This window comes from Camelus bactrianus, chromosome 25 (assembly GCF_048773025.1).
Source record: "Camelus bactrianus isolate YW-2024 breed Bactrian camel chromosome 25, ASM4877302v1, whole genome shotgun sequence".
Lineage (NCBI taxonomy): Eukaryota > Metazoa > Chordata > Mammalia > Artiodactyla > Camelidae > Camelus > Camelus bactrianus.
In genome coordinates this window covers 13,424,112-13,440,197 of record NC_133563.1, presented here as the reverse complement: position 1 = coordinate 13,440,197, position 16,086 = coordinate 13,424,112, and the positions used below count along the sequence as shown (strand labels likewise).

At 38.0% G+C, this 16,086-nt stretch overlaps 2 protein-coding genes across 7 annotated transcripts in view; one reads left to right on the top strand and one right to left on the bottom strand.

Annotated features, from left to right (window-relative positions):
- The first annotated feature begins 1,445 nt into the window (after positions 1-1,445).
- ABRA (actin binding Rho activating protein) lies at positions 1,446-8,568 on the top strand. Its single transcript, XM_010955828.3, has 2 exons — positions 1,446-2,171; positions 7,964-8,568. The coding sequence occupies exons 1-2, from the start codon at positions 1,507-1,509 to the stop codon at positions 8,439-8,441; spliced, it is 1,143 nt and encodes a 380-aa protein (XP_010954130.1). The 5' UTR covers positions 1,446-1,506; the 3' UTR covers positions 8,442-8,568.
- Positions 8,569-10,962: 2,394 nt separating this feature from the next.
- OXR1 (oxidation resistance 1) overlaps positions 10,963-16,086 on the bottom strand; it is a 380,568-nt gene continuing 375,444 nt past the window's right edge. For all 6 annotated transcript variants that reach the window (XM_074352622.1, XM_074352619.1, XM_074352620.1 and 3 more), the window contains one exon: positions 10,963-14,349. In XM_074352622.1, the coding sequence (XP_074208723.1) occupies positions 14,214-14,349 (136 nt within the window). In that variant the 3' untranslated portion in view covers positions 10,963-14,213. The remainder of the gene's footprint in view (positions 14,350-16,086) is intronic.

The window sequence follows — 16,086 nt, the reverse complement described above, 5'->3', positions numbered from 1 at the left end:
AGATTGAGATCTTTATAATGGTGTTCTTCTCTTGTGATCCAATTTTCTCTTAATCAAAAGGGATTTTGTCTCTGCATTGCTGGATTACAGTTAACATTATCATATGCTGTGGAACTCTGAAATACATCTGATAGATTTCTGGATAGAGTATTAAATCCTCTCCCCAACTGTCTTAATCCTAGGAGGTAAATGACCTCCATGATGAAAAACTGACATCAACATTTTTAAAAAATAAATCTCTCACCATCATAAGTAATTAAAGTCCATACCTTTTTTATGCTCTTACACAGCAGTTTTCAATCAGTTAACTGCATGTCACGATTGGAGGAAAGGATAGTTTTAAAGTCTATAGAACTGGCATATGAAAAAAACTTTGTCTTACTTTAAGACATTACTCATTGCTGAGCCCTGAGCACTTTTATCTAGTTTAAATCACCTCATAGATGGTCTTGTTTTTTGGTCCAAATGACCTGTTTATCAGTGCTTTAAAAAATATATATATTTTACTCTTTGTTCTGAGAATTGAAAAAGTGGCTTTTTTTTGCATGAACTTAAAGTTCTGCTAAGAAAGGTTGTGTTATTAAAAACAAAAAGTCAGGTGGGGGTTGCCTCTGATAGCATTCACTTATTTTGTCTTTAAACAGCCTTATTTAACAAAATATTTGAAAAAATTTGTTGTAATAATCTATGAAATTCTATGCATGTGTAGGTCTCAATTTAGACTTAAAAAAAAACTGGAAAACAATTTGGACCATCGTCCTGTATATTAATATGACCTGTCTATACAATAATTCTAACTTGGGACTAGAACACCTGGCCACCTGCCCCCCCACCCCCTAATCTGGGCTTTAGTTTTCTCATCTGGAAAATGGAGGTTGGATGAGGTGACTTCTAAAGTCTGTATCAAGTAGAGTTGAAGACAAAAGCAAAAGGCAACTTAGGCCCTTCCATAAGTAGAATGAAACGAGGCGGCACATGCTTTGAATCAGAGATCTGGGTGTGTAGTCCCGGATATATTAGCTCTAGGAAGTTATGTCATTGTATTCAGCTAAAAAATGGGACGAGTTAAGAGCTATGTTGAGGGCTGCTGAGGTTTTAAGGGAAACTAACCTATAATGTTCCCAGCACAACTTGTGCATTATTTTATGCTCCTATAAATGGTAGGACCATATTTTAAGGTCAGGAAAAAACCTAAGGCTGAGCACATGATCAGATCTAGTAATTTCCACTCTGGCACTTGGAGAAGAAAGGGAGTGCAGGGATCACTGTCCTTCACCAGCAGAGATGTCCCTCTGCTGTGATGAAACTGGAACCGTCCGGTTTAAAAAAAGAACACCGTCAGGGCGAAGGCACCACGTCTTGGCAAGAAATGCTTCACATAGTTTCCACCGTCACCAAACTCTCTTCTCACCCCACACCCTGCTTCTATTTAAATCCCAGGCCCTCCGCTGGTCCACACTCCTTTCAGCCGGTGCCCAGGCTGTCGGCAGAGAGGGGAAGGGTAGCATGGCTCCGGGAGAAAAGGAAAGCGGGGAGGGGCCGGCCAAGGCTGCCCTCCGGAAGGTCCGCACCGCCACCCTGGTTATCACCTTGGCCCGAGGCTGGCAGCAGTGGGCAAATGAGAACAGCACCAGGCAGGCCCAGGAGCCCGCGGGCTGGATGCCAGGAGGGACCCAGGACCCACCCCAAGCTTCCAGTCCAGTGATACACCCAGCAACCCACTGGAAAGCTCGGAGGGCCCAGAAGCCTCCCTCCCCAAAGCCAGAGGTACATGGCGACGGACAAAGCTCAGAGGCAAACACTGAGGCCTCTCATATCAAAAGGAAAGAGGTGACCAAAACGGTTGTCAGCAAGGCTTATGAGAGAGGAGGGGATATGAGCCACCTGAGCCACAGATACGAGGAGGGGGACGTGCTTGAACCTGGGCAGCCAGAGGACGACATTGACCGAATCCTCCGCAGCCACGGCTCCCCAACGCGGAGGAGGAAATGCGCCCACCTGGTATCTGAGCTGACCAGAGGCTGGAAGGAGATGGAACAGGAGCAGCCCCAGTGCAGGAGCGACAGCGTAGACACAGAGGACAGCGGCTACGGGGGGGAGACGGAGGAGAGGCCGGAGCAGGACGGAGAGCAGTTGGCCTTTGTCAGAATCAAACGCCCCTTGCCCTCCCAGTAAGTGAACGCGTCTTTCGGCTCCTCTGAGCCCTCAGCGGCTCTGGGAACCCAGAGGGCAGGGAAGTACTTACCAAAGTCAGAGTGAGAATCTGAAAGGTGGCGCAGGCAGCCAGGGCTGGGGGAAGGCATGCCCCTTGGCCAAGAGGGCGGTGCTGAGCTCGGTCACGGACCTTTGGGCCAAGGGCCTGCACCGTTGGGTTTTGCTTTCTGTTTTCAGCTGAACACTGAAGTTTCAGCCTCAACAAAGATGAAGCCACCAGGGGGGTATCCGATTGGGGGAAAATTGTTAAATCATTTCTATAATGAGTAACACATGGTTTGTTTCTCTGCAGAGAAAAGTATTTGCTGGTAGACTGATTGGAGAAACCTGTACCTTGTCCCAAGTCAATCTATAACATTATCGGGAGACACATCTACCCAAATGGTGCCCGTGGCACACGGATCTCTAGGACTCTGTAGACTGAGAGGCAGCTGACTAACTTAAGAGAAGCCTCTGAGGTCAGACAGACCCAAGTTCAAATTCCTGTATTACATGCTTGAAATAGGTCTTAAATGTTCTACACACACACACACACACACACACACACACACACACACACACACGACTAGCTCAACCTGATACATTTATTCTGACAAGAAATACATGCTTTATTTCAAGACAGGAACTCTATTTTACATAACATAAAGTCAGTATTTCTCACTCCCAACCACAGGATATCAAAATAGGGGAAAAGTCTTTGGTGTGATAAACTGACTCCCTCTGGGAACAGTTAGATGTGTAGGTGTGCTTTTCAAGTTTTATGAAACAATCAGAAAGTAAAGAATGAAATTGGTTGCCGAATTTGACAAAAAGTTGTCCTAGTTTGTGACTTTAAAGGTGTTTTGAAGGAATTAGAACTACTATATTGAAAGCTTTCAAGAAAAAATGAAACGGTAAACTTAGGTACCCTTGTGCATTTAATGTGTATTATGGGTATTTTATGTGATTTGTTTTTTGAACCCTCACAATCCCATGGTGTAGGTAATATACCCCATTTCAGGGATGAGAGCACTGAAGCTCAGAGGGGAAGTTCACCCAGCAAGTTAGTGATGAAGCTAAGACATGTGCGCCTGTCTCCACATGGAAAAGTTTTCAAACCAGACACGGTGCTACTTCTCATGTGGTACCTTGAGGCTGGGTTCAGAGATCTGGGATTTTGCTCTGCTTACACTAACACAGGAATTCAAAATCAGAAATCACTATTCTACCTGAACACATGGAACCATGGTCTAAATTCTGGCCTTGTGGATTGGGGTTCGGGGGGTGGGGATGGGTGTGTGTGTGCTAGAGAATGGAGTAATAGACTCCAACAGAATGAAGACTGAGGATGGCACAAAGAAGAGCTTCCTGGCAGCACATTTTGAATTGGCCAGAGGTAGAGAGATGACAGCTGACACCAATCTCTAAAGCATGTACTCTTTGGCACTTGTCTAAGGGTTATTCATATGTTTATTCATTTAATCCTCACAACATTCTCATGGGGTGAGCATGATCATTATCTTCATTCGACAGATGGGAACATGAGACAGAGAAATATTAAGGGTTTGTATAAGGTTGTGCAGCCCATGACCACCACTCTAGACTGTCCCATCTGGAAGTGGGAATTTGTATCCTAGACCCATCTCATGGTTCCTGCAATCAGACATGTACATAGACACCTTCTTAGTATCACAGAGAGGTTCGTAAGCTTGAGAGACAATTAGGTTTGAATTGTGGTTACTCTGGCAAAGCCTAAGTCTCTTTGTTCTCATCTGAAAATAAGATATAATCCATGGACTTACTCTGGTATTAATTATGTAAAGCAGGGGACCCAGAGAAGCTACCTAATAAGTTGTACTCATTATAATGCAGGGCGCCAGCCCTGGTGATCCTAACACTTCAAGATGCTAGGAGACTGGCTCTCGGGGTTGGAAGCAGTTGGAACAGCAAGTAAATCTCTTCTTTCCTTCTTTGGTTCCTTTCACTCAGTCCTAGAGTACACAGGGTACCAGAATGTTGCATGTAGCAACAGCACTTAATGTCAGCAGTAATCCTAGCTGTGCTCAGGAAGCTTCAGCAGAAGTCTAAAGGGACTTCTTGCCTGATGGGACTCTCAAATGCTGCTTGAGAAATGAATGTGGCATTACTGAGTAAACCTATGTGAAAGGGGGTTTTGTTCCCTTATTTTTAGTTCTAAGCACCATTCTTTCCCCATATCCATTAATATGGAGAAAATTATGTACCACGGGCGTTTAAGTAGAAAGAAAGTTTTCTTGGTGAGTAAGATGCTTTACGGATAACAGGAACAAACAAGCCAGGTTTGGTAAAATGGAGACATTCTATACCAATAATGTTTTGCTAATTTGGGCTTTACTATGAAAATGATTTCTATTCTATGCTTTTTTTTTATATATATTTAGTCTTTTGATTGTATAGCTATGAGACTTGTTTGGTTCAGCTCCTTCAGACAAAGGAAATTTTATCCCTTTCCCATACAGTAATGGTGCAGTATTAAAATGACAATCACATCCATTCTCTCCTCCAAGTCCTGTTCAACAAAAACGATAGTGGTTGAGCATGAGGATGCATTTTATAGAAAAGGGAACTAAACATGGAGACGTGTCCAAGTCGTAGAGCTAGTAAGTGACGATGCTGGGAAGGCTGATGCCAGCTTGTGTTCTTAACCACTATTCTCGACGGACTCTCAGGAGAGAACAGACTTAAGGAATCAAATGGAGCTCAAAGTATCAGCTTAATGAATAGAATCCCAATAGCTCCCAAGGTGCAGTGTTTTGGTGTAACTATACTGAAGAACTTTGCTAGAAACGAAGGGAAAAGTATAGCTTTCTAATATTTGCCCCCAGTTCTAGAGCTCGGAACTCTTTCCATGGACTCCGAGGACGGGTACCAACCTGCAAGGAGAAGCAGGGGCCTGGCTCCCAAACCTGGCTGACAACAGAGCAGAGAGCACAGTTCTGAATGCAGTTGCCCTGCTTCTGATAAATGTGACCCCCTGGATGTCATGCTCCCATTGCTCTTCCTGTGGAGAAGAGCAAGCAAACCACTGCACAAAGGAGCAGACTCTCCCCAGAACTTCCCTGAAAAGCTGGAAAGGGTGGAGAAGTTCTTTGCTTCAATGACGGACAAATATTCTCTCCTAAGATACGGGTGTGATGCCAGTCTTTGAACACTGCTTTGCTTTCTATAAATTTATACTAGATTGTCTTTCTAAGCTCAATCTAGTGGGGGAGGCTATAGATAAGCAAGCATAAGGTCCTGGGTTCAATCCCCAGTACCTCCATTAAAAAATAAATAAATAAACCTATTACCTGCTCCCCCCCAAAATTAATAAAAAATTAATAAAGCTCAATCTAAACCATTATTCACATTTTTACTTGAAAATTTAAAAACAAACAGAATAGGTTAGTTTTTGATTCTTGTATTCATTGATCAAAAAGATACTCAGGGTGTAAGACTTTTTAATCCTCATTTAATACTTTCAGACTTCTTAAAATACAAAAAATAATGCAGATCATTATTAAAGATAAAGTTAAATTAAAACAGATAAAGTTAAATACTTATTAAGGTATATTACTTCCTAGTACTTTTTTTAAAACAACTCTATTTTCTAATTCTTGCTTATAGGACCAATTCTTTTGCTTTCCTTCTCTCTTATTACTGAGAATTGCAATTTGACAAAATAACAAATGGACATTAAGATTTAGAAGGTGCTTTTTTAGATGTTTCTCTTCATCAAGTTATTACCTCACCAACTCCAACCCTTATCCCAAATGACACAGTTTCAATGCTTAGGGAATTTAAGTTCCTAATTAAAATTAGAAGAAAACAAATTACTACATAAAAGAATCAGACACATGTAATATATAGCTTAAACAAATTACCTCTGGATGATAATCTGAACACTTCAAAGTGCCCAGACACTCCTTAGGGGGAGGATGTATTTCACGTCTCTTCTCCAGCAGGATGTCCCAGACTCAAATCTGGCATGAGCTTTGGGTTCTGCTGAGATGGCCTTTGGGCTTGTTATTGAAGACTAAGCCTGACATGGACTGCCATCGTTCCAAGGGGAAAAAGTGTTTACTCTGCTTTGATCATGAGACTGAGCAGCCCCTGCTCTGGGCAGCTCAGCAGGGACAGTCTTTGGAGAGGCAGATGATGGTGAGGACCAGCAGGGCTCAGGGAAATCCATTCCACTTCTGGGCAGTGTAGTTCCTAGCACTTTTCCATACATATGATTTTTTAACATTGTAATAATTGCATATACAGGTTTTGTATGCTGCTTTTCCCCTGTTAACTTTGTCATACACTATTCTCCATGTGGCTGCAAAGAGTATTTGAGTTCTACGCAGCAGTGTATTCCTAGTTTGCATTCTCTTGTGATAATGAAACTGAATGCAGCAAGGGTAGGGCTTTAGGAAACACAAAGCGTGGAAATTAATGAAAGTTCGCCACCTAGTGGATGTCATTCCTCTAGCAAAGCATGCACGTGTGCCTCCCTATCCACATCTGTTAGTTTCCTTCATCTGGATAACAAGATTTCAGGAAGGGAGTATGGACAGCGAGGAATACCCACATCTGACCACTTCCTGGGTTTTGAACTGCAAGATGCAAGAGTTCAGATAGGAGGGGCTGCTGCATTCGGGCACACCATTCACAAAAGCAATTTCCACACTGGTCTGCATCTCCAGGTCCAATGCACCCTGACATGAAGCCACTAGGTGTTGGGGGATGGGTGAGTCGCTTGTGAGGATGAGGGATACAAAATTTATGACTTGTAGATAGTCCAAGAGTTCATGCTTTACTCACGAAGGCAAAGAGACCTAGAGAAAAAAAGGTCGACACACACACGTGAAACACACGCACCGGCTGATTAGACACTGTGCCGGCAGGCTGAGCAGCGCCCTCGCACAGCGGGCAGAGCACTGGACTGAGCTTCACAGTCTGAGTCCCGCCTCTTCCACTGGTTTAGGGACATAGCTAACAGCAGTTCTACACAGACTGTGGAGCTGGCTTAACTGTGGTTCAAATCCCAGCTCCATCACTTGATAGTTTTGTGACTTTAAGCAAGTTAAGGAACTCCTCTGGCCTCAGTTTCCTCATCTGTGAGATGAGATTAGCAGCACTTACCTCATAAAATGGTCGTGTAAGTATTAATAAGAGTGCTGAGAAGAATGCCAGCACGTGGTGTCTGACAGATGGTATTATTGCCAGGGTCATCTATTTCAAAATTCGTGGTGCATCACTGATACTAGTACATATGCTTTATTAAAAATTGATATATAAAAATCTATACATGGGTGAAGATGACAATGTATTGTGCTGGTACAAGCCTTATTTTAGAGAAATAACTGGCTTCTGAAGTCCTATGTAACATGCATTCCTTTAATACACTTACGACACCAGCTCTGAAATGCAAACATGCAACCTTCAGATACACATACTGCATTATATTTGTGAAAGAAAGCCTTTTTCCTGAAATACAGTTTAGTATTATTTCATGGAGCTTAAAACATTACTGTTATTCATGGAGAAAATAATTTAGAAGGACATAACGCCAAACTAAGAGCAATGGTCCCATTGTGCATGATTTTTCTACTTTCATTTCTTATTTTTGTGAATTGTGTTTACATTTTTTACAATGAAAAAAATGACAGACTTACGTTACGATGCATGTGCACAAGAGACACAAGTAGAAAGCAACGCGTGGGTGTTAAAACATCAAGTCTTGATTCTTCACCCTCTCTCTTAGGGCAAATAGATTTACGGAGAAACTCAACTGCAAGGCCCAGCGGAAATACAGGCAAGTGGGCACCCTGAAAGGGAGGTGGCAGCAGTGGGCGGATGAACACATACAATCGCAGAAGCTCAATCCTTTCAGTGAGGAGTTTGATTACGAGTTGGCCATGTCCACCCGCCTGCACAAAGGAGATGAAGGCTACGGCCGCCCTAAGGAAGGAACCAAGACTGCGGAGAGGGCTAAGCGGGCGGAGGAGCACATCTACAGAGAGATCATGGACATGTGCTTCATCATCCGCACGATGGCTCTCCCCCGGCAGGACGGCAAGATCCAGGTTACTTTTGGAGATCTCTTTGACAGATATGTTCGTATTTCAGATAAAGTAGTGGGCATTCTCATGCGTGCCAGGAAGCACGGACTGGTTGACTTCGAAGGGGAGATGTTATGGCAAGGCCGAGATGACCATGTTGTGATTACTCTGCTAGTGTGAACCTTCGGGGACACATGTCAAACTTGACCCACTCTTGTCTTAATGCTAAATGCTAATGTAGGGAAAATTAAAAGGCAAACTGCTCTGGTATAAATTATTAAACATTAAACAATTTTCACATAAATGACTTTTGGCACTCTATTTCTGAGCAACATTTTGAGAAGGCACACACAAAGCATTTCAGAAAACGCATCAAGGGTTATCCATATACAATAGTGTAACTATTTGAAATTTCACTTACCCTTTTAGGCAAAAATATTTGGCTATTCTTTCCAAAAATTATTACCAATGTTTAAGTAATTATCATATTTAAGAATGCTGGCTTTAGGTAAATATCAGCAAAATGTATTATGATGTGTTATTTTTCAGGAAAAAAAAGAATTCCATTAAGTTTGGCAAAGCTAAACTTAAAATTTTCTGAGAAGTTTGACTTTGTCCTGTTATTTTTATCATAGCATCACTTACAAAATAAGCACATAAGTTAAAAGTTGTTTTCAAATAAGATGTTGAAATTGCTGGAATTTCCCTGTGGCCTTGGAATTTAAATAGGTTTCCAATAGGAGTTAGCTATCCTTCCCACACCTTCTGGTGTGATTTGCACAGATCACACAAAACCAGACATTGCTGGAGGTCCTACAGCCGACCGACAAGGCAGTTATGTTTGCCTTCACTCTGAAAGTAAAGCAGAGGTGGGAGATTCAGATTTACCTGATTTTGTAGGACCTCTTGGGGAAGTTTGTTTTTTTTTAAAACCTTAATGACTCATGCTGCCTACATTTATGTCAATATACATTGAGGTAGAAATACAGAAAATGCTAAGATGAAGTGCAATAGTCAGTGTAGAAGAATCTGACAGAATCATGGTTAGACCAGAAACAGGCAAGACATTTTAATTTACTTCATGCTTTACCAAACTTTATGAAAACATTTGAAAGACCTAAAAGAGCAATATTAATTGTGCCAAGGTAAAAAAGTACAGTTTAATGATGACAAGGAAAAATTTACTTGACACTAATCTGTTACTTCTCAATTTTTCTCAATTAGATTTAATGTACCTTACATAATTCTAAAAACAATGAAATGTGAGATTACAATTCTTATGGAACTCAGTAGAAGTTACTAAATGATATTATAGCACTTTGGCGTTAAATCTAGAAATTAATCTCAAATTATAATACCTCAAAATAATAGAAACTCATAATTGTTAGGTGTTAGGTTTAATATAAAGTATGAATTAAACTACCTTAGGAGTTATGTTTGTTTTTATGTATAACTGTCTTTCAAACTGAAAGTTCCAATATCTTCTTAAAGAAGAAAGTTTGTACATTTTTGTTTCCATAATAGATTTATTACATTACAAATGACTAATATTTCTAAGTAGAATTTCATATAAGATGTACATTTTACTACAACAGTGAAACCTATGTCAAAATTTAAAGACATGGCACAGGAATAAAAGATATTCTCTTGTATTTTCTGTTGTTTTTATAACACTATTGTAAAGTTATATTCCACAATACCATTCTCTTGTGTTTGAAATACAAAATTATAAAGTGCAACTTGGGTTACTTCTAGTATTGATGGAACATTTAGACAAAGGCCTTAGAAGAGTTTAATCATATTCAACTCTGGACAATAACAATAACAGTTTGTGAAGGGATTGACACAGATCCTAAAAAACTACGGGTCAATGAAGAAATTATAAAGGAAATCAGAAACAAACTCAAGACAAAAATAAAAACACAACTCTCCAAAATCTAGGGGACACAGCAAATGCAGTTCTAAGAGGGAAGTTATAGTGATACAAGCCTGCCTCAAGACACAAAAAATCCCTCAAACAACCTAAACTACCATCTATAGGAATTAGAAAAAAAAAACAAGGAAATCCCAAAGTAGGGAGAAGGAAGGAAATAGTAAAGATCAGAGAGAAAACAGCAACAAAATAAAAAATCTACGAAACCAAGAACTGTTTGTTTTCTTTTGAAAGAAACTGATAAGCCTTTAACCAGTCTCATTAGGGGAAAAAAAAAAGAGGACCCAAATAAGAAATGAAAGAGGAGAAATTACAGCCAGTATCACAAGATAACAAAAAAATAATAAGAATATTACAATTATATGCCAACAAACTGAACAATGCAGAAGAAATTGATAAATTTCTAGAAACATACAATCTTCCAAGACTGAATCAGGAAGAAATAATCTGAACAGATCAATCACTAGTAGTGAAACTGAGTTAATACTTAAAAAACTCCCAGCAAACAAAAGTCCAGGAACAGATGGCTTCACAGGGGAATGCTACCACACATATAAAGAAGAGCTAATACCAGTTCTCCTCAAACTATTACTAATACAGGAAACTGAAAAGGAGAGAATGCTCCCGAATTCATTCTAAAGGTCACCATCACCCTGATACCAAAACCAGACAAGACATGACAAGTAAGGAAATTATAGGCCGATATCTCTGTCAATAAAGATGCAAAAATCTTCAACAAAATACTAGCAAACCAAGTTCAACAATATATTAAAAAGATTAAACACTGTGATCCAGTGAGATTTATTTCAGGGATGCAAGGATGATTCAATATCTGCAAATTAATCAATGTGATACAATACACTGACAAAAGTAAAGACAAAAATCACACGATCATCTCAATAGGTGCATAAAAAGAATTTAACAAAATTCAACATCTTTTTAGACTAAAACTGTCATCAAAGTTCATATAAACAGGGCACAACATAAGAAAGCCCATTTATGACAAACCCACAGTTAACATCATACTCAGTGATGAAGACGCTGAAAGCATTTCCACTAAGATCAAGACAAGGATGCCCACTGAAGAGCAATCAAATTGGAAGGGAAGAAGTAAAACTGTCACTATTTGCAGACAACATGATACTATATATAGAAAACTCTAATGTCTCCTCCAAAAAACTCTCAGAATAAATTCCATAAAGTTGCAGGCTACAAGATTAATATACAGAAATGTTACTTTTCTATAGATTAATAATGAACTATCAGAAAGAGAAAGTAAAAAAAAAAAATCCTGTTTAAAATCATACCAAAAAGAATAAAATACCTAGGGATAAACTCAGTCAGGAGGTGAACTATATACTCTGAAGACTATAAAACATTAATGAAGGCATCTCACCCATAGGTTATGGCTTCAACATCTACATGTATGTTGTTGATTTAAAAATCTTCCTATCTATCAGAAAAGAATATTAAGGGTCCCCACCCTCACTCCGTTGTCCAGTTTCTCATACTATAATAAGGTCCATAACTAACCTAATTTCCCCATTTGCTGTTTGTTTCTCTTTTTTGCACATTACTCACTTCAATAAATAATATAACCCGCGTCTAAGTAAAAAATCTGAGAGCGACCCTTAACTTTTTCTGACATCCAATTAATAGCCAAACCTTGTTAATCCTAATTCCTAAATCTCTTTCAAATCCATGCCTCCCTTTCTTATCACTGTTGCTACTGTTCTTATTCAGGCCTCATCATTTTTCCTCTGGACTTTTCAAAAAGCTTTGTTTATTGGTCTCCTTGTCTCTAATTTTTCTACTAACCTGCTTTTCACAGACATCTTCCTAAAGTGCAAATTTGATCACATTATTCCTTCACTCAAATTTTAACTGCTATGAGATTTTAAAAAATCTACAGTTTGACACTGCACAACAACAAAGCTTTTTATGAAGTCAGTCTTACCCTGCTATGCATTCCACACCAAAAACACCAGCCACATAATTAAAAAATAACAAATGACTTGCACTTACTCACATGTCAAGTATCCTTACATCCCCATTTTGTAAACTGTGGTGTTCCCTCTACTTGAATGCATCCTTCATCACTATTATCACCACCACCACCACCACCACAGCTCCTAGAAGCATTTTTCATACATAAAAGATAGTGGTACGTTTAATCAAAGACTTCTTACACATCAAAATAACCTGATTATTCAATAAATCCAAACTCAAATTTGTACTTATGTATTTAATTTTATTTGGTATACACCACTATGACCTTATTGTAATTGAAATCCAATACAGGATTTTTTTTTTTTTTCATGATTAGTCAACTCCACAAAGACAATAATACTGCTGTGGAAGACCAAAGGGGGAAAAAACTGATATATTTATTTACAGTTCCCTATATTGTAAACATTTAATTTATATACTGTTAGTAACTTTTAATAAGAGCTTTACATAGACAAGGAAATGATGCCCTGCATTTATATTCATATTCAGCAATAGCATATTAAATAGAATATCAGATTTTATTTTTCCTTAGCATTATGCTTTCTTTAGATAATTATCTAAACTTTCAAAAGATCTAAATATATTTAAGTACTATACAACTAAAACTACTTAAGCCAACACATTTGGCTTGTAATTTCATTTTTAGAATAATTTAAAGTGCTATAAGCAACCTGGCAATCAACACTTTCTATAAGAACAAAACTACCTTTAAACATATATTTACAAGATAATATACAATGTTTATCTGGAATAGCTGAAATTTCAGCACAGGGTCACTGTCACATGTATAACAGCAGGATTTTTTTTTTTGCACAACATGAAGCTTTGAAATTAACTGATGAATTATTGCCACGATGGCTTATTACTGGTTTCCTACAAAAGAGGATAAGAACTACTGATATATTCTATCTTTTCTTTTTTTTTTTTTTTTGAGGTCACTTGACAGTAAGTTTGCATATTCAACAAGTCTACTGAGTTACGATATTCTACTTTAATCATTGCCCTTTTATAACAGCGAATGCTAATGGTAATTAATAACATATACCACTCAAAAAAATCACAAGTTTTTTTTCCTTTTGAACAGGAACCTATATTTTAGGAGTTGGTGTGCAACAAGGCTAAAACAACAGAACTATAAAACAGTATACCTGACACAATATGTTGACGAAATATGCATCTGTTTCATAGTTTTTGTAGTTATGATAATGCCCTGCTAAGCTACAAATATGTAAATAGTATATTTTCTTGCTTGAAATATTAAATCCAGTAGAATCATCAAGTTCTCATTCTCCTTTGTCATTTTCTAATTCTTTATCAGATAATTCAGTGATGAAAGCATATGCCCAAACCTGCATATCACGTGCACTGTGGTCTATTACAATCAGAATTCTCCTCAAATTTCATTTTTATTAAAATGAAATTGAGAATAAAGGAAAAATTAACTTAAAAAAGGCTATAGTGTGAATTAAAACTAGAACTCAGTGGTCTATGAAGTATGCATTATTTTGGCATGTGTTTTTCCCCTCATAAGAATAACTAAGTTGAGCATGTCCGAGTCACCTGTGCCAACCTCACAGGTATAGATAGCACTGTCTAGCCTTCATTCCCTCAATGTCCCAGTTAGACTTCTCTAGTAAAATAATGAATATAGTTTAAGAAATAATAAATCAAAACAGTTTCAACAAAAGAGCACCATCCTATTAGGAGAATGAGATAACATGGATTGTAGATGAGGTGGTCACTATGATCAAAACGCTGCCAAAATTCTGACAAAACCAAAGCTGTTATACTGCATGGACCCATGCCATGGTCTAAACCTAAAGAACTCTGGGACAGAAACATGATTTTAAAAATAAATTCCAAAATTATAGCTGTAATAAATGGTGATACGAACTAATTTTAAAGCACGAGTTACATGTTATATTGTATTGCTTCTTGAACTTTCCAAACAGGGCTTGTTTGTCCATGTCAGGTTTGGGCCATTATCCTGCTAAGACAGAGCATTATATTCATTCAAAAGCCCAGATTTCAATGTCTTGGATAAAGAAATCTTCCTTCTTAGAAAGTGTATGATTCCCAAATGTTTTACAAGAATGGCTTCTTCCATGGTAGAGGTCTCCATCAAGCCAAAGGGCAAATTCTCCCCTGTTATACATAAAAGAAAATAGTTTTAATGATAATCTTTTAATTCTTATGCCCTAAGTTGCAAAAGGATAATTGCACAAGTTATAAAATATTAATTTAAATGAGATATTTCAATATCCAACAACTCTAAAATTATTTTTTCTAAACCATTCCCTACTCCTTTCCACACTAGCACAAGGTAATTTCATTTTGTTCATATCCCATTATAAAATCACTTAATATACAGATTAAAGAATAAAATGAACCCTCTAAAATTAACTTCATACAGAATTAGCTTTTGAGACAGGTGCTACTGTCTAATTCTTTGCCTGATGTTATGGATTTCTCTTTGCTGTATGGTTTTAATATATCTAACATGAGTTTCTTAGAGACATAAAAACTCGCTATCATCTAAAATAAAATACATGGTCAAAACTTCAATCTCCAATTCACAGCTGAGGAAACTTTAGACTTGAGTTGCTCAAGGTCCTATATGTAGTATATGTTGAAGCTGGAATCTAAATCAGGTCTAATTGACTCCAAAGCTTACGTTCAGTCTATCACATCATGATTTTCATTTCTTTGGGGCTCCTGTTTGGAATTCTGGAATATCACGTTCTTATAGTTCCCATTTCCTCAGACTGTACTCTCCTTTTTCAAAGATTGTAAACTTGTCTTAATTTGTTATCCAATGACCCAACGGTTAGCTTATTGGCAGGTTATATAATCAAAACCAAGTTCCACAGATATTTAATGACATTGTATATGTTATTTTCAGACTCAAGGCACCCTTAACAGCTTGAAGTTATAAGCCACTTGCTTGTGAGGCCTTCCTGGAGAGCAAACTAAATCACATGTAAGACTATCATTTGGAGTAGGGCCAAATGACTGCCCCCTCCCCACCAAAAAAAGGTGTAATTGGAACATATAAACATTATAAGCTGATTCGAACAACTAAAACATAATATGGTTTTTAGTTACCTGGTTATGTCCTTCAGAGAAGGCTATAATAACCATGGTTATTTTTTAATCACTGAAATTATGTCTTCCAAACACCTATCTACAGAGAATTTGTTAGAACCACTTTGGATAATGAATATTCAGGCTAACAAGATTCTGTGACCTGAATGAATTATTATCATAGATCCTCAAATGTACGAAACAAATAAATAACACTTCTGTAAGTTTGGGAATTTTTAGCAGATATTAGGTCTGATCCTGAAGGATAGACAGAAATACCAAATGAAGGGGTTGATGTTTGCTAAGGGCTATTTGAGAAGTCTAGGCTAGGAAGCAGAAGAGCAAGCTGCCTCCAAACATCATGAAGACTAAATGGAGTTGGGAAAACAGTAAGAAACAGGTTTCCTTTAGTGCTTGCTAAGCCAAAAGAATCAAATCGAATTACAGATTAACTCACACTGTAAAAACAAAACAAGTAAGAAAACAAACCTTGAAAACTTGGTGCCTGGTGGGGGCATCACTAAAATTTTTTGCAGGAAAACTAATTTCTATTATTTAAAATATCAATTCAAATAGTCTCCAGGGTAGAATAACATGAAAAATTTTAGACCTTTTTTATAAACTGAGAGAAATAATATACCACCCATGGCTTTTTGAAAATTTGAGAAGTTCTAAGGGATTACTATATTTTCTGTTCAAATATCAAGGAGTCACTGTACTCTGAAAGATGGGTGTTAATCAAAAAGAAATCAACTAAACAGTATTTTAAAATGAATAAACAAATATTCTACCAAGAGT

Coding starts and splice junctions, on each gene's coding strand:
- ABRA (XM_010955828.3), top strand. CDS start 1,507: ATGGCTCCGGGAGAAAAGGAAAGCGGGGAGGGGCCGGCCAAGGCTGCC. Junction 2,172..7,963: donor AAACGCCCCTTGCCCTCCCA/GTAAGTGAACGC, acceptor CCTCTCTCTTAG/GGCAAATAGATTTACGGAGA.